The 24,181-nt window shown below is 42.4% G+C and overlaps 2 protein-coding genes across 2 annotated transcripts; both read right to left on the bottom strand.

The window, feature by feature from the left end:
* Positions 1 to 704: 704 nt before the first annotated feature.
* ypel2b (yippee-like 2b) lies at positions 705 to 13,171 on the bottom strand. The gene is made up of 5 exons (XM_084350313.1): positions 13,033 to 13,171; positions 6,785 to 7,016; positions 6,043 to 6,086; positions 5,527 to 5,635; positions 705 to 826 (listed from the first exon to the last, which is right to left on the bottom strand). The coding sequence occupies exons 2-5, from the start codon at positions 6,899 to 6,901 to the stop codon at positions 737 to 739; spliced, it is 360 nt and encodes a 119-aa protein (XP_084206439.1). The 5' UTR covers positions 6,902 to 7,016; positions 13,033 to 13,171; the 3' UTR covers positions 705 to 736.
* A 1,487-nt stretch (positions 13,172 to 14,658) lies between these two features.
* Positions 14,659 to 23,759, bottom strand: gdpd1 (glycerophosphodiester phosphodiesterase domain containing 1). Its single transcript, XM_084351517.1, has 11 exons — positions 23,568 to 23,759; positions 22,660 to 22,809; positions 22,275 to 22,317; positions 21,758 to 21,893; positions 20,767 to 20,812; positions 20,325 to 20,446; positions 20,000 to 20,089; positions 19,717 to 19,850; positions 17,935 to 17,994; positions 17,672 to 17,723; positions 14,659 to 16,264 (listed from the first exon to the last, which is right to left on the bottom strand). The coding sequence occupies exons 2-11, from the start codon at positions 22,793 to 22,795 to the stop codon at positions 16,130 to 16,132; spliced, it is 954 nt and encodes a 317-aa protein (XP_084207643.1). The 5' UTR covers positions 22,796 to 22,809; positions 23,568 to 23,759; the 3' UTR covers positions 14,659 to 16,129.
* Positions 23,760 to 24,181: the final 422 nt, after the last annotated feature.

Genomic DNA, 24,181 nt, shown 5'->3' with positions numbered 1-24,181 from the left:
TGAGCGGCCCGGTAGATGGCAATCCCTGAATCCACCCCCTCCGACACAGCCCAACGCCCATGTGCTCGGGCCTCCGTGCCAAGCCTCAGCGCCAGGCCTCATCACTGGCCCAGCTGGCATGGCCCCGATCAGCTGGATTTGCTATAATCATCTTAGGTCATCTCATTCAGACAGAGCGAATGCATGTCAGCTCTTCAACCAAGGCCAACGAGCCCCACCAGGATGGCCCAACTGGCCTCCTTCTGGCTACATTTCCACTGAATGACCTGTTAACAACTCATGCTAACGTTATTGTTGGACAAGGTGGAATACTTCACACAATGAAGATGTCTCCGCCACCTTTTTTAAGAGCCATGAAATCATGTTTTAGTAAAGAAAAACAAAAGAAGAGACGTCCTGTCTTGCCGGCCAGTCACCTAGTCCTGCTAGCTGCGCACAAGCCTGCCTAGTCTGTCTCTCTGTCAAGCTGGGATGTCTGGGACCTTGTGATGTGTGTGTGTTTGTGTTTGTGTGTGCACCAAAAGGCGTGGTAGGGAGGGATGGGCAGAGAGTTACAGAGGTTAATGGTAAATCAGCCAAACCAAAGTCACACACTCACCCACCACACACGACTCCCACTCCCTCCCTCCCTCCCTCCCATCCATCCATTTGTCCATCCTCCATCTAGTCATCCAGCACCCCCCACCCCTCCCCGCGCCCTCCCCTCCACTGCGGTCGTGTCCCGGCTGCTCATCCCTCAGTCCCAGCCGTTGTCCTTGATCATGTGGGCCAGCTCGATGATGAACTTGCCCTCTTTATACTTCTGACTGCTCTCAAAGGCATGTTCCTGGAGGGTGTGGCAGAGGACAGGAGAGAAGAGAGAGGCAGCTTTTAATTCACATGTCAGATGGAAAGAGAATATTATGATCTGTGACAGTAGAGAGAGAGTAGGACAGTAAGAAAAGGACACAAGGAAAATAAAAATCAAAACTCCTCATGATACTCCTTTTTTTTCTATGAAAATCCTTGCCTCAATCCTGGCCTGTCTCTGCTGCTGGCTCGCTGGAAGCTGGTTATATAACAGTCAGTCACCGAACACTGCAGAGGACCCTGCAGAACCAAAACTCTGACCAGGCTGGACGGTCGTACCCTAAACTGGCAGAAATGTGTCTCTCACCACTAATAAACTGCAAAAACCAGGCCACAGATTTGAGCCTCACAAGAGCAAACACAGATGTGGAGTCTGCTCTATTTATGCAGGCTGTAACACGCTAACATTTCTACTGTAAGTTGTGTAATACAAAATTCCCCTGGAAAATATGAATGGGATCCATAAAAAAATGCCAGTAAAGGATGCCTGAGCTACACAGAAACTTATTATCTCCACTCAGTCTTGTTCTATTCATTAGAATACATAAACTAACAACATAATAACTCATTTGCAGCCTGTATCTAATGAACTTCATATGCATACTGTGTGTTGACAGCAAGATGTAATCTGAAAAGCATGACGGCAACAGTCATTAGCTTAGCTCGCTGACATACTGTAAAACAAGTGAGAAAGAGGAAAATAAAAAACTGCAATAATTTCAAAGTTTTTGTGCCCAAGGCAAACCAAAGGGCACGCCACAATCTCAAGGCACACCTTTATACAAATCAGTGCGAAACTGCGTCTAAACAAGTTTTATCTGATCACTCTGTAAATGTTTATTTGTATCTACTAATGCTAAATTATGTTTTTTTTGTGCCCAAGGCACAACAAACGTCAAGATCTCAAGGCACACCTGCAAATCTGTGCAAAATAGCGTCCATAAAACCTGTTATGTAATCATGTACGGAGTATATGTTTGCTTTTATCTACTGTCGATGCAAACTACAATTTGGAAAACAACTGCGTAACTCATGAAATATTTACTGACAAAAACGATTCAAGAATTCATCTGAAACTTGGCTGGTGTAAAAGCAGCAACACATGCATTTAAACCAGACAGGTAACAAATTGTGAGGTGAACTGCTTTCCCCCTCTTTGTTATCCTCCTTCAAACTGGCTGTCAATCAGGGCCTTTAATGTGTCACACTCTAACAATTCCTACCACCCCACAGTTTCTGAGTGCAACACCACTGTCGTAAACACAAATCCCAGCTCTGTAACAGTTTGTCAGATGTAATGTAGGTGCTAACTACAAACAAAACTCATTACATCAAAACAGTGATATGTGTTGAAAACCTATGTTGAAGTAAACATGTATGTAACGCTGTGATCCTACCCTCTCACTGAAGATACACAGTGCAGAAACAAGTGATGGGGGGCTGAGTGGCTGAGACAGAGACACCATTCACCCTGTTACAACACACTGAACCATCAACATGATTGAGAAGTTGTTATTTTGTGGTAAAAAGTAAAATAATGCTTACAAAGTGCTGATATAGTGAATTAAAAAATGATCATGTTTACTATCTTAGTTTATCGTGTTTGCTTATTAGAACTAAACACAAAGTTGGCTACACACAGCAGAGGCTACGTATTTAGCCAAAAAACAAAGTAGGACATTAACCAAGAGAGAAACATGTTGACTTCTTGAAATTTGATCTTTTTGCCTTTTGGCTTAATACTGAACCCTGGCTAAGTACGTAGACTAGCCTCCTTTATAGTTAGTGTTTAGTGCTAATGACCAAATGCTAGCATGAGAAATGCTAACCTAAGAAAGTGAACGTAATAAACATTATACCTGCTTAGTGTCAGTAGCTTACATGAGAGAGTGCTAGGCGTGTATGTTTTTAATTAACAGCTGTCTCTCATGGTGGTCACATGATCACGTTCAGCTGCTGCGGCTGCTGCTGGCTAATCCAACCTCAGTTTGTTCCAGTTCCCATATAATATCTCCAAATTTGGATATGTCTGGCCCCAGTAACTGACAGCAGCAAACCCAAACTTAAAAAGTCACTTTGACACAGCGCTTGTTAAAAAACTGTTTCCACTTCCCAGCCGAGAAAAATGACACAAAAGCACTTCTGTTTCCTGTCCCGGTCTATTAACAACCTTGTCTTCACTGTGAGCCTCTCTTAAAAACAGTGTCACAGAGTAGGCTGATACAACTTCTTTCGCTGCAGAGCGTCTGTACCTTGTTTTGTCTTTGGCTATTTTGGTTCAAAGCTGCAGAGGCACGTTATCAGATTTCTCGGTTTAGAAGTGCAGTAGGTCAGACCTCTCAATAGATCTTTGACGTCCGCAGAAAACCAATACCGCTGCAAATGATATTAATGACAGCCCTCCATTAAGTCCTATCTGGTGTTTGTATGCTTGTGACCTCTCCGCCTTGTCAGGGCTCCCGACAGGAATAGAAACTACCCAGAAAAGTATCTACTTCTGAAGCTGGTTCACCAGGTGTTCACCAGGCGTCATAAGGAAAACAGTTATTTTTAGGCTGGAAGGTTAAAGAATCAGGTTTAAGGTTAGACACGTGGAGGTGAATGTTAACGGATAGAGGTTAGGCAAAGAGCGCTGGTCAATGGAGCCTTCTCACAAGTCACACAACAAGGATACTGTGTGCGTTAACCCCTAAAGGATACAGTCACGTGACCCCCAAGCGTTAACTCTCACCTTCATGCTGACAGGGTTCAGCAGTGACAGCTGCACATGCTCAACTCTGATTAATTATATGAAGACACCTAAAATGGGTGGATCCTGTTTATTTCCCCCTGACGAGGAACCTAAAATACCGCCTGTACTAAACAGATCCTGCATGTGTATTTTGACATCCTATACCTCAGCCGAGACTTTGACTGTATATATATATATATACTGTATATATATATACATATGTATATATAGCTCTGATGTTAGCCTTTACAGTTACAATCACCTAAATTATCTATCATAATTGCAAAGTTTTAGAGCTTTCAAATAACTGTTTCATATTCTTTTCTTAAAGGAGACATATGTCATATGTATATGAGACATGTCTGTCTGAAACACTCAGTTTTAGCTCCTGTCTCTGTCAGGACACACTGAAGGAAAGGAACAAAACTGAAAAGCATAATAGATGTCCTTTAAAATATCCATCACATTATCTTCTCTTTTCTTCGTTTTTGTTATTGACTTGCTGTTATTGTAAATGAGGGTCGCCCTTCGATGTTCTCAAGTATTAACAAAGTTTAAACTAGAGTGGCACTCAGTAGAGTGCATACCTCTGCCAAGGCCTAATAGTCCCCTTTTGTACTCACTCAGATACGCCTGCTTTTATTCAAGGAAACTGTCGAATCAAATTTTTAACAGAATGTGAAGCTTTGACATTATGATGTCTACGTATTGTGTTGCAGAGATATGTACTAAAGTCTGGCCCGTCCCAGGCCAAAGCTCCTAACACTCCCCTGGTCCCCGAGCACCCAGTCTGAACTGCTAGCTGCACGGCTAATTGAGCTAAATAGCTAACGGCAGCTGTAAAGGAATTTCCATATGTTAAGTCTCTTAGGTTCACAGTCATCGTTTTTCTTCATACTCTGCTCGCTCAGGAGGTTGAGTCGCCCTGAGAGCACGCTCTGGATCACAGGTTCCTCTGCACAGTGGAAGATTGTTTTGGGGCAGCTGTAGAGATAAGGTACTATCCCCCAGACAACCAAAGACACACTCTGTTCCTCCAGCATCTTAACCTTCACTATATCTCATACGAGAGACGCACTGGCTCTATGTGATAGACCAAACTCTGTATTCTCCTGTCAAATGCAGCAAGACTTAGGTGAGCACGGGTTAAATGGTCACAGTGTCACTAAGAACTTGCAGCTTTGCATTGTGTTTCTACATGTACTGTTGAGCCTGTTCTCCTCCATCGAGCTTCATTAAATACTTGAACGTAAGGCATCACGTCTCCTGAATCTCCTTACTCAGCTGGATTGATAAGATGACAGAAAATTCATCAACAGCAGCTACAGTTAGCAGCAGTAAGCGATTACTCTGGTGACATGCTACCAGCTATCTGTTTTGAGGATGAATTTGACAAGTGGCCAATTCTCATATATTGCACCTTTAAAGAAAGTGAGAAAAAACATTCTGCATCCATCCCTTTATCCAGATCAACACCAAAGTCTGAATCACGGAAATCCATTCAGTATTTTCTGTGTAATCCTGCAGACAAACCAACCAACACAGACAACGGTGATAAACAGAAGAAATGAAATCAGCCGCATGAAGAGAAGCATCAGTCGGCATCTACTGTTAAAACCTTAAGAATAGACTGTGTGTATGCAAGTCTTCAAATCTGCTGATCCAGACGATTTTCACTTCAAAGAACACTAAAAACTCATCACAAGTCACACAAGACAAACAAAGACTCCTTCTTGTCTCCGTCTGCTTCGGAAAAATCTATCTCATAACTCATTCAGCCCACAGCCGTACCGCCGCGCTGACCCTGAGAGAAGAGGAGGTCCAAATATAATTAGGGTGCAAATAAAATTAGGGTGCGCGCTATAATAACAACCTCCCAGTTTATCATCCTCTAACCTTGGATGCACTTATTGGTGCTGTGCATCAAATCAGCCAAGGACACTTACGTATTTCCAGCCCAGGGTGGTCTTGCAGTTCTCACAGTAGATATCTGCTACAGCATGCAGGCCTGTGAGCAGGACTCTCTCCTCTGCGGGGCCGCACCCGACGTTCACCCTGAGGTGGGGGAGAGCAGAGAGAGACAAAAGTTTAAAAAATTAGTATTGTGCAAGTGGCCCGAGTGGCTCAGTTTCATGTACTGTATGATGTGCTCAGAGTGAGTCACCGCCTCACACCCACTCACACAGCACATACTGATGGGGCACCAGGCCACGGTGCATAGATTCCTAATTTTCACACTCAATTCAGCCGATAATGACAGCGCTCTGAGGCACAGGCTGCCTCCGTCTACACACCAGGGCTTCAAAAACAACTACTGTGTGCTACAATCTGAATTATTAACCTGAGCATGTTAGATCGCTTGTCTCCTGTCTAAAACTGGCACGCAGGAGTGTTTTTCCTCACACGTAACGTCAGCTGCGTTTGCAAACGAGTGGGTTGAAGTGATTCAGAGGAGTACTCACACTGAGTTGAACAGGTAGGCTCTGCCTTGGCTGCCCTGGAACGACTGCGGAGACAAGATGAGACAAAGATGAAACAGCTGGAACAAGAATCTAACCTTTAAAGCAGCGTCACGACTCTATTAAATTACACAGGAATGCTGCTATATTGCCATAACGCTGCAGTCAAATAAGACCTCTGGTTTGGCTTTCGCATAAAAAACGGCTACATGTTGACTTGAGAAGAAGCTCTTGTTTTAAAACGTGAGGAGAAATGTTTAGTATATGCTTAAAAATGGTGCCCATCTCCCAGTAATAGCCCTAATGCATAAGTATTTTTATGACAAGCAACGCAGTCATTTTCTCGCAAGCTGCAACACAAAAGCTGCCACTGAACAGACACATTAAACAGATTTATACAGTGCGGCTGTGTTACAACCAACAGAAGGCCTTTGTACGCAGGTGAGGAGCGTTGTCATAATCGCACGTGGAAAAAGTGATAGTGCATTCATAATCCAATTCACTAACCAGCTTATAACATAATCCATACACAGGAAATAGTGTGGCAGTGGCTGACAAAGACATACAGGTGTTTCCAGCCTGCTGTTTATTTTTATAATTCCTCATCCGCTCTCCCTCTTTTTTATCTTAAACTCTTCTCCTTTTAATGGCTGTTAATGCTTCTAATTATATTCTGTCACATTAACTGTGCTGTTAATTAAAGGAGGCAAAAACTATTCAGAGCGCCACTGGTGCCGCTGCTGACCTTCGAGATGAGCTCGTCGTGGTTGGCCAGGTGAGCTCGGCAGTGGATGCAGCTGTAGGTTCGGTGGCAGCTCGGCAGGTACGCCTGAAAAGTCTTGGAGCGCGTCATTCTGACCATGGGCGGTGTTGGCGGGCGGTGCAAGAAGGGACTGCCAGCCCAGGTCGGCTCACAAGGGAAGCACCGCAACACACAGGTGAGGGCCGTGGTGGGCGGTGGGTTGGGAGGCGAACACCTGAGCGCAGGGAGGATAGAAGAGGAGATAATGGTTACATGGTTGTGTAACAGCTGCCTCCTTAGACTGAGCCACAGGTGTATAATTGCTGATGGGATTACAGTCTGCTCCTCAACCTGCTCGCGTCTGTGAGACTCTTAAAACCTCAAAGAGCCACGAGGTGATGAGATGTCATGCATTATTAATGAGGCTGAGTCACAACATTTCACATTTCAGTTTCAAGCTGAAAACAGTGAAGAAATTGTACTTTAGGAGGTGAGAAAAAAACAAAAAAAACATTGGCAGCTATTTTGATAATTACTTTAAAGGTCCAGTGTGTAGGCAAAAAAGGAAAATGCCCTCTTTAGAGCCAGTTTGCTTTGTCCAGTCTGGGCTTCTGTAGAAACATGGCAGTGCAACATGGCTGACTTAGGTAGAAGAAGACCAGTTCCCTCCGTAGATATAAAAGGTTCATTCTAAATTAAGCTGCATTAAATCCTACACAATGGACCTTTAAGTATTTTTTAGCTATGTAAGCAGCCTAGCTCTGCAGATAACAATATTGATCTGTCGGTCAGTCCTCCACTTTAGTTCAGACTAAAATATCTCAGCAACTATTCACGATGCTCAAAGGACGAATCCTGCTGACTTGGTAATCCGTTGACTTTCACTCTAGTGCCACCATCAACCATCACCATCTATATTTGTCCAATGTAGGTATTTTGTTTATGAGTTGATTTAAAAAAAAAACGTGTTCTTGTAATAGCTCTTTCTTCTGAGGCTGTTCTGTAAATAGTTATGAATAAATAACTTCTCGAACAACTTCCATTTAGCTCACTTCTGGTTTAAGCCCTGCCCGTTCCAAGGACTGACAGGGATGCATATCATTTAGTTGTTTGAACAGATACAGACACAGTTACAGAGAGTGATGTACTCAGCTGGCCCTTGTCTATGCCGATTACCAAATATTTACATGATAACATTGCAAGCTAAGGTGACAAACATGGACGACATTATACCTGCTAAATATCAGCACGTTAGCATTGAGCTCAATGTACGTACAACCTAACAGAGCTGCTAGCATGGCTTTAGATTCTTAGTCTCGTTTGAGTAACACTTCCTGGTTCCAGCTTTTCAAATATGAGGATTTTCATTTTTCCTCTGTTTCATATCATTGTAAATGAATCCCTTTTAGATTTAAATTGATGGCCACTTTTCAATCAGTTGAGAAAATACAGGGCAGATAATTGAAAATGAAAATAATCATTCATTGCGGGCTGTCACCATTAAATGTGTGGTCAGACCATCCTGCGCTGTGTTTAAGTCTATGTGGCTGCAGAGATAATCTGCTTAGCCTAGCACAACTGCGAGGATCGTGCTCTGCTCGCTCCATGATATCCAAATAGACCGGGCCCTTAAAATACTTTTGCTGGTGTGCCCTGGTGACTGAGAAGATTAGTGAGCTGGCCTGGGAAGCCATCCCAAAGGCTCGGGGCCAGGAGGACAGGGGTGTGTTTTGACTAACTGTACAGGGGAAACTAAATGGCTCGCGGCCTCTGCTCCTCTGCTCTCTACCTTGTGGTGCAGTCATAATCTCTGTGTTTTTATTGCTTCATGCAACTTTAATTGTGATTTCAGCGCCGTAGGTCTGGTGCTAAACACAACTTCTCACAAAATGTAATGTAGTTTTATTCCCCCCAGTGCTACTACCTCACTACATCAGGATGTTTCATTGTCTACCTGCCTCTTCTCATTTAAAACATGACCTTTCTAACTAGATAAAATCAATATTTTCTTCATCTTTACAGGACTCTGACTCTATAAGATTCTGTAATAACTTCACTAACTTGTTTTTATGAGTCGTTTCATCACCTTCACATAATGCTGTCCCATTCTGTCTCCTCTCCTTCCTGCCTGTCCTTACTGAACCATCTGGAAAAACTAATAAAATACTGAATGGGAGCAGGAGGCCTCTGTGAGTCCAGGACAAACAAGAGAGAGCAGAGAGACAGAGAGAGGCCTCTTTACTTTGCTGCGATTGTTTTTAGTGTCGGACGGAGGCTGATAAAGTTCTCCAGGGCTGATGGGATGGACCGCGGGATATAAATAAATAAGGCAGTGAGACGTGCCCTTGTTTTCTCTCTTGTCTGACTCGGTGCCAGCGGCGTGGGATTGGGGCACAAAGACACGCTCAGTACAGTTGTCGGAGTTGACCCCTGACACGCGCACACACACACACACACACACACACACACACACACACACACTCTCACACATTGACCTGAAGTGTGTTTTATCCTCTCGGTCATTTCAGGACTGAGGACAAGGAAGAAGTTTATGTAGCATCCAGACCTTTGAGATGTTTTGAGTCAAGCCAAACAGAACTGATACATTGATAATCTTTTTTTTTTAAATTACAGATGTTTGCCACATTATTCTTTTATATTAGTCTATTAAAGGAGACCTATTATGCTTTTTTGTTTCTTTCCCTTTTTTTAGTGTTATATATGTTCTTGTGCATGTTAAAAAGTCCACAACTAAAGAGGCTCCTCTCTCCCACAGAAAACACCGCTCCTGAACACCTCGTCAGTAGACCCGCCTTTAATTTTCGTTACTTTGTGACATCACACTCTGTCACCATGTCATGCATTTCCTTACCTTGCGGCTAGTTTGACTCGTAAGAATTGATTTAGCACAGCTGCTCTGTTGTTGTTAGCAGTGCTAGCTCAGGCGTGTGTGAGCTGACCAATCAGAGCAGACTAGGTATTCAGGAGGCGGGCCTTGAAGAGACATGAGCTCAAATGATGAATTTGATGAAATATGAATAAATAAATTAAACATGGATGAGTTTTAGACAAAACAAGCATTACTTAAACATTTTATATACCAATTAATTAAGCAATTAATCAAGAAAATCTCTTGAATTTGAACAAAGCTGCCTGATTAAAGCTCAGTAATTAGTCTTGTAGGTAATCTGGGAATGTAAGCTCCAAACTTAAGCTTCCAATTTAATTACATTAAATGTAAGCTTCTTCTTCTAAGCTTCATTTGCTAGAAGGCACATTCAGGATAAAACTCTAATATTCAATGTGATGTCCGGACGAGGAGCTGTCTATCAGGCGAGACTCAAACTCTCAGCTCTGTGAGAGGCTGTTACACTATCAGCATGTTGATATAAAGTGCATCATGGCACTAATGTGACCTTAGCGGACAGACCGTCAACATCAGTGCTGGATTATAGTGTTGCACGTGTTGCATATCATCTCACGGGGTCATACATAATCCATGTGGAGTCCTCTCTGCGTATTATCTCTGAAGAATCACTTCATCACAACAGCGGCTTTGGATGAAAACTGATACCTCTCTTACTCTTGTGATCAAAAACATCGTATTATAGTCATTGTTTTGATTATCAATCATGTGATGGTGTCTTTTATTATGTGGTTATGAAAATGTGCTTTATTTGTTAGCATTTTACACTAAATATCTTTGGGGTTTTGACTGTTTGTTGGACAAAACAAGACGTTTTAAGACTCTGAGAATCGTGACAAGCATTCAGTCTGTTAGTTGCAGCCGGATGCGGTGGAATTAATTTAACAGACATAAAATTGACTCATTTGGCCATATTTCTTTGAAGGCCCACATATAATCAGAAGCTTATTTTGGTTTATTTCACGCACATTTTCTTGTGACTGACTCACAACGTTCAAAAAAAGGGAAATAGGTAACTGTAAAGACAAGAACCTCCATATTATACGCATGAAAATGACCTGTTGGGGGCTGGATTATGAAGCTGTTTAACATTTTACAACAATTAGTTTACAAAAACTGGACACTCGTCTTGGTGGGTGGACATCATTTTGCAGGGCAACATTGTTTGTGGGAACGAGGACGCTGACAAACTGTAAAAGGCTGACGTAAAGAGTCAACCCTGAAAAAAAAGGCCTGTTCTTTGACAGAATAACAAACTGCGTAAATGATCAGATGACTTGAGGAGCTGTTATCACAACCAACACGTCAAGATGAAGACTGTCTTTGGTGTTTGTCCCTCTTTTATCAGTAATATCTTCCAGCCTGCCTGCCTGCATGTTTCTTCTCTCCGTCTGTCTCTAGGCCTCTCGGCCTGTTTGTGTATTTATTTTGTCTGCTGTCACTCTGCCCATTCATCAGTTCTGCCGAGGGTCGTTTAAGGTCATCGAGCTGTCCATTCTGGTCATTTCTGGGTGTCGTCACAAAAGGCTACGTGCCACGAGTCTCCACTGCCAAAAGGGCCCTTGTATCCCAACAAAAAAACCTTTGTTATGTAACGCACTGATGCTGCCGCTGCTGATGCTGCTCCTGACAATGATCGAGAGCGGGAGGAAGACGAAGGAGGGGTGGAGGATGGGAGTCAGACAGGGACAGGGAGTTGGTGAAATGAGCAGAGGAAGAAAGATGGAAGAAGAAGTGTGTGTGTGTCACTTCGGCGCTGGATGAGCTGTGTGTGCCATGCTGCCCACGAGCTGCACCGACAGGATTTCTGTACTTCATGTACTTTCATGCTGTTCTCCATTCAGTCTTTACACTGAGGCCAGCAGCATACAGCAGCATGACATCACTGACTAGAAGAGGAAAAAACTCCTCTCTCCTCCCCCCCATCATATCAAATCTCACTGAGCGATGCTCCTGCATCCCAGGTGTGTGTGTCTGGTTACTGTTGCCATGCCTGATCTGTACTCACTTCTAATTTTCCTCTGCCTGCCTCTCTGTTGTCCTCAGCAGCTTGTTTTCAGGTGCTGTATTTCCTGACAGAGTTTAGTAAAAACGCCTGGACGTCATCATCTTGCTTGTTTTTTGTGGCTATAACTCATAGATTCCTTTTTGACAGTCACATCTACGTTCGATCACACTTCAGTGTGTGGCTTGACAGCGAACGTGTCATAAAAAGTGTTAAAAAAAACAAAGTGGGTGACGTGTCAAAGAGACTCAGACCTGTGAACTGAAGGCACAACACATGCTACACAACTTTTGTTTATGTATACAAGTCCTGCCTGCGAAGGATCACCTTTCAAGGCCTGAGCGCCGTCTTCGATCCCTGTGTATCGACCCTTTCGCGTGATCAATAACCGCCTGCGTGCACGCTCTGCTATGGAAATGGATCTCGAAGAGTGCAAAGGTTGTGACTTGATAAAAGTGTCTGTTCTTAAACTGTCTACATGGACTCACGTGGACTTCTTTTAGTGGCTTATTTTGGGGGGGAAATGCAGCATTTCCACCTGCTGGCCTACCTGTCACTGACTATTATGGGATGTTAGGGTGACATCACGTCAATAAACAAACAAAAACATGCGGGTTGGAGGTTTACAGTAGGTGTGTGTGATTACTGGGATGAATCAGGTCACAGGCAGTGGCGCACTTCATCTGGGGCAGAACTTCAGCCACCACACGGAGCACAGATGGCGGGGATGCCTCAGCTCAGCAATGCTGAAAACACACACTCACGCGCGCGCGCGCGCACACACACACACGCCACCCACTCTGGAAAGCTTTAACATCTGCAGTGACTTTGACGGATCGATCACAATCAGGTGACTGTCGTCAGAGTTTATGATCACACCAGCGTATAACACGATATCCCGCATTGATCGCTGCTGACGCGCACCATCACGATGGCCATGCGCGCGCACGGGGATGATGGCGCATACGTGCGGGTCTGCCACCACAAACAGCATGTGTCCTCATAATAAGAGCTGGATACTGTGGCTCCACTGCGGAGTAGAGCTCAGCATCACATCCATGAAGGAAGCATCAGTCCAGGCGTGAAGAAGACTTCATGTAACACACGTGACATATAAAACATAAACTTGTCTTATTATTGTTTTATTACAGCATGCCTGCCTCTGGTCTGGTATTAAAAGTTGCCTCGGTTGAAAAGTACTGGACGGGCTGCATACATGACTGCATCGACGCAGGAATAAGCTTCACAGAGCAATAGAATAACAGTGCGTAACAACAAATGCACCACAGTGGAAAATAGCGCAGAGGAACTCGTTTTTACCTTTGAAGGGAAGAAAAAACGGATCTCCACGTAGCCTAGAAAATGTCGCACCTCCTCGCTTTTCCTCGTGGCAGCGCCAGTCCTAAAACCCCTTTCGCATTCCTTCCCAGGCAAATTTCCTCTCCTCTCTGGACCTGGCAAGTCCTGCAGAGACGCAATGTTTTGACGCGCAGTGATGCCCAGCAGAGTTTAGAAGAGGCAGGGGGAGAGAGTGATGAAGCGGCCAGCCGGAGCGAGAGGATTCCCTCCTGCGCACTTCCGTGTACGTAGAGAAACCGTTACACAGCTAACACAGGTTATTTTACTAAACAGGACTCGGTGGGTTTCATGTCCAGTGTCTGATTCATTTATGTTTCGTTCCGATGTTTGGCGTCGTGATTAAAACGTCTTTTACTTGCAGTTTTATAACACGTAAATATAGTAGGTCAAACACCCTGTCGCGCATGCTCAGTGTGAGTTTAGCGACGGATGTTTACAACGTGACCATTTGTTGCATTAGCTCGTATTAAATGAATAAACGCTGTAAGAATTAGATTGTCAGCCTGTTGTTTTCATTATGTAGACTTAGTTTGTGCGGTGTAGGCGTTTTTACAAACTGCAGCGTAGAAGCTAGCTAAACCATCGTAACACGACTTTTTCCTTACAAATCTAAGGTGGTTGGGTTACAATTCTAACTTTAATAATCGTGGCGAGAGACCAGCTTCTTTTCACGAGATAACCTAGTTGCAACAACACACGACAGGTCTCACGCCATAATCTAGTGTTTTATATCCGTGTCGTTAACGTACACTCTGGACGACGTGAACTATCTTGAAGTCCAAGTTGATGATCTTTGGCAATAAAAAAAAATAACACTAGCCGTTGACGTGATGGATAACTGACAGCCGTATCAGCCAATCAGCTAAGTGATAAGGCATAGCAACACTGAGCCTATTGGTCGAGGGTGGAAGTGTATAACCAATAAGCTCACTGGAATTTTACTTTATTTTTTTTATGATCTCTCTACAATGTGGACGTTTTTATGAAAGAAACTCGAGCAGGGGAAGGACAGGAACACTCCGCTGGTTCTTCAGTAAACCAGAGCAGAAACTGTCTGTACGGGTGTTTTTTATGTAACATAACATGTCCAGCGTCATTAACTTTTCCGCTACAGGGAAAACTTCATAAACCCCTCCAGTCTACAGCGCCACCTTCTGTCAGTCTGCACGTGTTTACCAAACATTTATCCATGTAACGTTTAATGTCATTTGTGGTCCTAAGTGGTCAAAAACAACATTATAAAGCTGTAATTATACTTCACACACGCCACTTATGAAAAGTTTTGCAGTGTTTAATAATATTGATTTATTCAACAACTCGCATCAATCAAATGACTTGTGATTTCACCAAGTGTGGAGCAGCCAGGTCCCAGGCACTGACTCTGTCATAATCACAGCCTATTAAAACACAATTGCTTAACAAATATTCATTGAGGCATGCAAAACAACTGTCCAATCATGCAGCACAGGTAATCAAAATATTCTAAAGTGTGCTAATTAATGTAAGATCTGTAATATGATTGGAAGATTACAAAGCTTTCTTTCAAGGAATAATGTTTTTGGATGAACAGGCGCTCTGAAAACGATGTCAAATATCAGGCATCACACATGGAAACCATTCATTGACAGCACTAGCACAAAATGTCAGACACCAAACCTATGGAAATAAAACAGCAATACTGTTTCGACTGTCAAATACAAAACAACATACAATACATTCAATACTACATTCATCACTGAGCCTAACACTGTGATCACAAGATTGGATTAGAGGACGTCAGTGGTATGATAATCCTAATGATCTTTACCCACAGCAAGGAAATGCAAAACAACTGCCTTGAATACAATTCACCTTCAAGTGACTGCAATCAAGCAATCAATCAACACGTATCAGTGCTTCAACTGTTTTTGCTAAAACACACATTCAAAATGTTCAAATATCTTAAATAAGAAGTTAAATCGCTGTTCAAGATGACATCATCACATGTGAAAAGGGAACAAGAAAAATGTTCTGATTTTGTGCAAAATTAATCTCTCATTAATGGACAAACAACGTCTCAGTCGTTTTGTTTGATTCAGAGGAAAATCTAGAGACTTCGCAGCTACACATAAACAAACAACACAGCTGTACAACATACAACCCATTGTCTTTTAAAAATATAAAACTTGCTTTTTACAGAAAAGTCCACAGTTTAGCTGAATGTGCCTTTGAATTGTAAATACGAAGCAGTGGCTCGTCCCACCTCCGTACCCGCACTGACGTTTTAAATCTCAGTGCAGCCGAGGACTTGTGTCTGCAGCAGCTTTTTCGGCTGCGTCTGGCGCATATAAAAATATCTCACAACACATTAGTGTATTATTGCATGTGAGTCTGATTAAAACAAGAAAAACAAAGAAAAATCAAACCTCGACGTATTTTAAAGCTTCTGGTGAATTAACATGACATTAAAACATCAAAGTGTATTTGCTGGTGTTTTTACGAGCATAATACATGAACTGTATCGCAGTAATCCTGCACGCTGTCATTTACTTGAAGGCGTTAAAAAGCAAAATCATTTCTCTACATAAGTAAACTTTAAAAAACTTTTCAAGTCAAAGGCCATCAGTCTATGATAAAATCCAAGACTGATAAGACTTGCAAACACTATATTTCAATGGCCATTTTGTCCCATTTTATAGGTATACTGAATGATTGTGTGGTGTTGCGTGTGCGGGCAGCGAGGGAACAATTGACTCCGAAGGAACACATCTCGAAGGAGATAATAATGTATGTGTGTCCTTTAAGAGGACTTTATGTAATTGTTTATGTTATCAGTACGACAAGTGGTTCATCAAACCAGTGCAGGAAGCCGAACACGATGGAGAAACACAGTGCGAGAGTGGCCCTGCTGGAATGCATGAAAGTAGGCGAGTCTGTCTGTGTTTGTGTGTGTGTGTGTGTGTGTGCGTGTGTGTGTGTGTGTGTCTTTGTGTGTGGTGGGGGGGCCTGGTTTGGCAGGTCAGGTCAGGTTGAAGGATAATCACTGGCGTGGGGGGGAGTTGAGGTAGACTTTGGCAGGTCACTGGGGCTTAGAAATGCCATTCCTGTCCATGAAGTCTTTAAGCCTGGTGGGAAAATCTGTCATAACTCCTGTGGCTCCCAAGTCGAACGCCCTCTGGAAGTCCTCGTCGTCGTTCAGCACCCAAATGTAGACCTGAAACAAGACGCACGCACGCACACACACATCACACAGCAGAGGGAGTCACATAAGGTTCAAGAATGCGCCTGTAATCTAACAGCAGTGTTTGAGGTCGCTGTAGCCTATTTTTGAACTGGTAGGAACACTGGACATTTCCCAGTAACTGCTCTTATTGTAACTACAGCACAACACTGCAACCACAACAAACAGCTCTCAGCACGCAGACGGGCTGCGCATTGTTATCAGTCATTCTTGAAGGTAAAGATAGACAGACCTTCTTGTGAGCAGTTTCATGTAGGAGCTATTTTCTTGCTACTGAACTACACCCATCAACAGAACCACGGCGCAGAAGGAAACATGCATCCACTAATGGACGAGAGGCTCAAGACACTGCGGAGTGTAAACATTAACGCCATTAATGTTTTGTATATTGTTGACATAAGGCCCCAGATCAGAGGATCGTTGGGAGGTCGTGTTGCCAACGTTAGCTGGACATTTAGCAGGCTGAATATCTGGTTGAGTCGCTGATGTGTTTGGGAGCCAGGAACGAGCTACAGCCAATGAGAGCAGGCGCTGCTCATTTTTTCTCCCCATCTCCTCTGCTGTCATTCACAGTAGCTCTCTGAACCCAATCTTATCATGCATATCTTTGTATGGAGCGGGCACAATAATAGCCTTTATATCACAACAGATTCACTCAAGGTGTTCAATATTTGTAACCGCATCATCCTCGCTTTCTTGCTTTTTTCGCTGAATATCCATGCACAAACAACTAGGATGGCGTCATTAACTTGTCACAACTTGCGTCTTGTAATGTTGATTGTAATGTGTGACCCCTTGTCTCCATTTAGTAATGTAGCATGCAATGCGCAATGACTGCAAGACTCCTGATTACAAGACAGAAACAAGTGCAGTGTGAACAGTATAGCGATCTGACAACTCCTCCTGACACAAAGAGAAAATTATTCCTGTATGAAAGTGCTCACAACAAAGTCTGTGGATTATCTTGGGTAAGTGGGTCATGATTTCTGAAGAGAGACGATGCTTTGTGCACCACAAGCCGAGTGCCTTCTAGTTCCATTAAATTTGGGAGAAGACAGCTGATAACTCCAAAACCTGTCAACTTACACCAAAACAACCTAGACGGATAAAAGACACTACAGGTAAGAGGAAGAACATGTATGTTTGATTTTGGGGCGAACTGTCCCTTTAACATCGACACAATTCTGTATATATGTTCCCAGTTGCTCTGAACATGAACACGTCATCACTGGATACACTGTTGTATTTAAAAAAGCCAATATAATGTTAGCAAACAGCTCTGGAGCTCAAAGAAAGGGCAAAAGTAGACACAATGTACCACCACCACATATTCAATTATTTGTGAGGACTACTATCGATGGTGCATAACAGCAGTTTTACCTGGATCCCCCTGGCAGTTAGATGCTGAAACAGAGCTTTCCTCATCAGCAACCTGCGAAAGAGAAATAAAGACTCGTCTGCAGGGAGAAACTGAAAGTGTAGCAGAGCAAGAGAGAGGTGTGGCCGTATAAATGTAAAAAATACATTTTATTATAATGAAGTCTCAGAATCATTAAAATCTTGAGTTATAAACACACAGTACCCGGAAATTAAAATAAAGAGGACAGAATTATTTCATATCTTCTGACAAATTAGTGACTTACCTGTCGGCGAGCCAGGTGATGATACGCTGAGTCCTAGTTAATCTGTTTGGATCTTTAAGTCTAGAAAAAAACAAAAAAAACTTTAAAAAGTGCCAAAAAGGGACTGATGTCAGCCACACTTGACAACAATGTGTGTCCAAGTGAAAGCATTTTCTCAATTGCATAAACTTTTAAATAATCAATGCTCTCTCACTTCAGCTTCCTCAGCTGCATTTACTCTGTTCGTGGAACAAGTTCAGCACATTTTCTGCTGAGATTAATTCAATGAAATCAATGATGAAAGGAGACGCAAATGAAACAGGCTGGGAGGAAAGTGTCAAAAGTGTCAAACGTCAACGCTTCATCACATAATAATTTGTCGAACGCATTACAAACAACAGATGATGATACACGTACACAACTTCAAGAGTGTGTGAGGGGGGAATTGTAATTGTTGTTAATCCTTAATGAATGTTCGGCATGATAATCTGTTCTGTGACCTTGATCCTTACAATCCACAAGCACACACTCTCCAGATGAAGGGTGTGAATGTTTCTTTTAATAACTTCATTAGAGAGTGAGGTTATCTCTCAGACAACTTCGCGGCTACATAACAGAGACAGAAAGGACACGCTTACAAGAGTCGACCAGTAAAGTGTTTTTTTTTTTAAATCCACAACAACACCAACTCCGAGCCAAGGTTCTGACTTGAGGAAGAAATAAACATTTCTGAGCTCGAGATGCTTTCTTACTGGAACATTTCCAAAACTTTCAGCCACATCTCTTGACCTTCATCAACAGATAAGATGATGTGGCTAAAAGGTCAAGAGACGTCGCCGTAAATAGACATTGTCAAACTTCTATTTTCAAGGTCGATAATTAGCATTTCATTTTTCACTCCGGCAAACAAATGTAGTAATTTGTGACAGTATTTATGCACAAATCTGTTCATTCTCTGAAACAGAATCAGCAACTCACAGCACTTTTGGTCAGCGCTGTAAATTAAAGAGTAGACTTCTTCCTGTTTAAGAGTGTGGGGCCGAATTATACTTTTAAAACCTGTGACAGTCATACATACCATTTTTACACCAAACTAGTACATGCATGTGTTTTAAACATAGATAAACACGTAAAAAATAGGCAACTGACATCTTTCCCATTGCCAGTAGATGAGTACGCCTTTCTGTTTTTTTCCTGGTGCGTTGTTTAATGTCATAAATGCACCTGAAAACAGGGAACAGTAGAAAGCAGCATGGAGGCCAGTGACAATGTTTGTTTGTTTTTATATCATTTACTTCAGTCTGTCTTTCAAACCCGACGCTGACTGAACGATGTTTGAGTGCTCGTTGAACGGAGCTGGATAGAGAAGTATATCAACAGCAACCTCCGGAAGTTCAACGTCATAGCATTGTGCAAGAGAGAGGTGGAAATAAGCATGTCCTCACAGGTGTCATGTTTGATTTCCATAATTTCCACAGAAGAGTCCCATTCCGGGACTTAAGCCAAAGTAAAACGGAAAGAAATGACTATCCCTGTGAAGCAGGCCTCAACCTACCAACCTACACCACCACATGTTGTGTGCTTGAAGACTGATACTGATCACCTCTGGTGGATTATTGTGTTACTTTTGTATCTTAATGACAACTAGAACTGTAGTCATGTTGTACAACAACCACATACTGGGTGTTGATGCATGTTGCCTCTCCTGTAAACAGTTTTTTCCCAAAAAGCTCGACAAATGCATCGCTTACTTTATTTAATCCTATTTGCATTTTTTATATGTATGTGTGTACCTATACCTACTTGGTGATAATAGAGGGCATGGGGATCTCCAGAAACTGCTCCTTGAGGGGAACAAAGGGCAGCAGGCCGGTGTAGAAGAGGCCTAACAGCTGCAACACTCTGGGAAGGCTGAATAACACTGGAATATGAGGGTTCTACAAAACACAAAAATAAGATCTGAATGTGAGGCCTTCTAGATGGAAATCATATTACTGGTTACACGTTTTTTCCTTAAGGGAGATTAACCCCCTGAACTGACTGGACTGAAGGTAAACTGGGCTTTAAATCCATGTAATAACTGTACCTCTTTGTAACACTTCTTTACAACCTGGTTGCTGGCGTTGCCCCAGACAGTCAGATGCTCTCTGTCGTACTTAACAACCAGCTCCGACACCTGAAAGGATTTAATAGCCATTATTACAGGAACTGCATGAAATAGATGGTGCCCAGATGTGAGGCATGAATCAGAAATGTGATGATGTCATTTCATGTTGCTTACTGACAAATAACAACTACTAAATACCAGATGAAGAAACAACACAAGGAAACACAAACACAGACATAGACACACACACACACACACACACACACACACACACACACACACACACACACACACACACACACACCTTTTTGATGAGTGTGTCGTTGTTGACCTTGATGTCAATGTTAACAGGGGTGTTAGGAAATGCATCAAAAACGTCCCTGAGGAGAGGAATGCGTTTGTCATCTCCCCCCTCACAGAAACACTCTGCACGGACAAGGACAAGTCAAAATCACAATCAGCTTCAGGTCGGACTCAATATGACGGGTGGGACACACTGACCTAAGTGTATTACTCATTTTAAAAGTGGCTTTTAGCTCCTTTACCAACAGAGCGTAAAATTATCAGTCAAAAGTCAATTACATACAGTCACTACATTCAGAAGATCTAATGAATGGGCAAACTTAATATTTATGTATTCTTCCACACAACCCCTGAGGGTCATACTGACCACTGATGTTGCTGATTTGCGTCTGTGTGTGTTTGCGATGTTAGCTTTGTAGCAGTCATGTGTATGTGATGCTCACCTCTCTGAAAAGTTACACCCAGCTTGCAGAGGTATGGAGGGAGCTCCTGCAAAGAGCACACAACACTCAGTGGTTAACAGACAAGAAATACAGCCTATAGTCAGTAAGGTCAGGTCAGGTCCTGTGGTGAGGGTGTTCACATTAAAGACAGTTAATATAGCGGAGACAGGAACCTGGCAGGTCCAACCAAGAGTCATGTTTGCTTCCTGTTCTCTGTGCTACAAGGCCAAAGAGCAGTGAAACCGTGAAGCTAATCTTCAGTTTCACAAATGTCTTTTGGTGTCAGTTATTTAAAGCTTCTCAGGACACAAAGGTCATGTTTCATTATACATCGTGTATAGGTGTAGACCATCAGAGATGTGAATCAACTGACTCACCAAGAATTTCTGCTGGATCAGATTTTTTTTTTTTTTTTAAATCAGGCAAAAGTTCATCATGTGATGTATCAGGTGACTTATAGACCACCTAACCTGACCAAAGCACATGATCCATTAATGCTGTTGCCTCATTTACAAAGTCTATACACGAACACAACACATAACTGCTGTCGTCAAGTCTTTAACCTAAATATTTGCAGCCCTCTTGACCTCAAAGAAGCCCAAAGAGTTATGTTTGAATTCAGTGTTCTTGAGGTCTAACAGTTGAGTATATTTCCTCCCTCATATAACATTTTCAAAGACGATTTTTAAAGTATTTTAGGTCCAGCGTGTTTTCTCAGCGTGCAGCCTTCTTCTTTCCTGCCTTTGTAGGCACAATGCAGCATATCTCAGCATGTCCCACTACTAGAGGTCTAAAGCTCCACATGGAGCCTTTAATACAAATGGCAAAATGAACAAATTTCCATATCCTTAATAATTATGCGATTAATTAAACTATAATTGACATTTTCCTTTTTGCAGGTTGCCTAGATAAAGAAAAAGGGACAGCCTGGAAGCAAGATGAGAATATAGTGAAGGTGCCCTTATTTCTCTGTGACAATGCAGCAACTCACAGCGTAGGCCAAGTCAGAGATGTAGGCGTTGATGCCGGTGGACCTCCTCAAGTTGGAGTCATGTGAAACCACTACCTGTTCGTCTTTCGTCAGGTGGCAGTCCAACTCCAGCATGTCTGTGCCAAGCCCCACAGCACTGCAAGAACCAACACACAGTACACATAGTGCGTTTAGTACTGAACCTGGGAGCATTCACTTGTTATAAATCTCATCACTGAGGTTACAGACATCAAACAAATAGATAACAACAGTGACGTTATAAAACGTAGCACAAACAGGTTCAATAAAATCATAAAGCAGTTCACTTCATCCTTAGCAGTTTATAATCTGATACTTTGACATGAAGAGTCGAATGTGGATAAAGAGGAAAAACAGACCGTGGTCAAACACAGATCACTACCGAGCTCAGATGACACATTCTGACCACAATCACAAGTACAAGCACCAGTTATGTTTCACACATTAATACAAAACTGAAAGAAAGAGCTTTGTCATTGTGACTTAGCTTTGTACTCACTGCTTGAAAGCTGCCATGGTGTTTTCCAGGTTTTCTCCTGCTCCTGCAGTGACAAAAAAGTAAACACTAAATGTACTACAGCTTTTGTATTTGCATTGCTGTGGGACATTGTCCTCGCTGCTAAAACAGGCCAACCAGGGCCAACCAGTACGTTTTATGTGCCCTGCATGGTAAAGTAAATGTGTATGCAACTTTAGTCAGTTTCCTGTAACAACTACTGCAGGACACCAGACAATAAACAACAATGACAACCCTGCTGATGGTGGCACGGTAACAAATATACTGCACCATGACCAAAACCATGCAAATACATCCATTAACAAAATGTTAACAGCACAACCAGAGGTGGATTCAAAAAATTCAAACGGGTGCCACACTGACTCACCTCCTCGATGGGAGATGTGCCTGCTGCGGAAAGTCTCTCTCTTCCTCCGATGCAAAAGGTTCGGGCATTTCAGCAGCAGGGCAGAGGTGAGCACGTAGCCCGTTACCGTTGACAGGACATACACAGCAGCACACATCTCCTGTCAGTCGGCTGCAGAAAAAACACAACCCACATTTAAAGTTAATATCAACAGCGAAGTTTAGGATTTCAACAAGCTCACAGGCTGTGTTTGTCTTTTTCTAGATAGAGAAATAGGAAGTTGAGAGAGCAGAGTATTTTCCAAATAATAAATAATTAAATCAAATACCAAACATGAGAAATGGCCAAAGTGAGTGTTTACAGCTGCTTACTTACCCTGACCAACAGCCTAAACCTCAAAGTATTACATTTATATAGACATAAATGGAGATATCAAAACATTTGCAGGTGAGTGTTGAATTCATACTTTACAAATGATTAAAAATGACTTAAAAATCATCCAAATTACAATCACATGTCTATGTAAATCACATCAGCTCTGTGTGAGACCAGGACTAGTTTGTGCCTCTGAAGATTTACATGCCAGGCACAAGCTGAGGTTGTGTGATTTTCATACTGTGGGACAGAAAACCAAAGCAGCTAAACTCACAGCACATTTCAGCTGCTCAAAATTATTTTAATTTTCTAGGTTTCAGTTGTCACTGTTTACTCAGCCTGTCATTCACTGACAGTGGGACACTTGGAGGAAAAGTTGACATATATATAATATTAGTTAACATTAACGACAGTGCTAATTTCTTCCTAACAACACACGGTTGCAACAACTGTTGAATGACAATAACAGCAAACATCTTACTCACGATATCGTGCTAGCTAAAACAGGCTAACGTTAGCTGAGCTGGGCTCGAACCCACGGGATAAAATCTCACCTTTGTCATCAAACTGTTTCGGTTTTCTTTCTGTTTTTGTGTTGACTAAGCTAAGTAGTCCCGGTATGAGTTAGTTGTAGTCCAGGAATATGTACAGCAAGCTACTTTATGTGAAGATAAACCGGTGAGTTGGTGTCTTCTCATCAGCTCCAGTGTAATCTGCACCTCACAGCTGTCTCTGACTACACATACACACATACACCGGCCAGTGTGCTGTCAGCTGTCTGCGCATGCGCCACCCTCCAAGACTGAACTTCCGCCCGAATATTTCAGAATAAAAGCAAAGCAAATCGACAAAATAAGATTTGTAACTACATTTCGGTGGAGAAATATTTTTTTTACCAAAACAAGTGTTAGTGCAGTTATTTTTTCTTAAACTGGTAGGTGTGGTAGTAAATCCCAGGTCTTCAGGTATACAGAAGCAACTGTATTTTGAGAGTAACATTCAAAATAAATTGTACAGTTGACAATTAAAGTATATTTGTCAATACATTAAAAAAAACAGTTAAAATGACAAATACTTTCTTCTAGACCGGGGAATAAAACATGTCTAATATGCTTGCAACAAACTTAATTGAGTATTAAACACCTGTAGCCTACTTCCTGCATGTAGC

This window comes from Pagrus pagrus, assembly GCF_965226575.1.
Source record: "Pagrus pagrus genome assembly, chromosome: 4".
NCBI classification, from domain to species: Eukaryota; Metazoa; Chordata; class Actinopteri; order Spariformes; family Sparidae; genus Pagrus; species Pagrus pagrus.
Note: the sequence above shows the minus strand (reverse complement) of the source record. Positions and strands in the feature narration are given on the sequence as shown.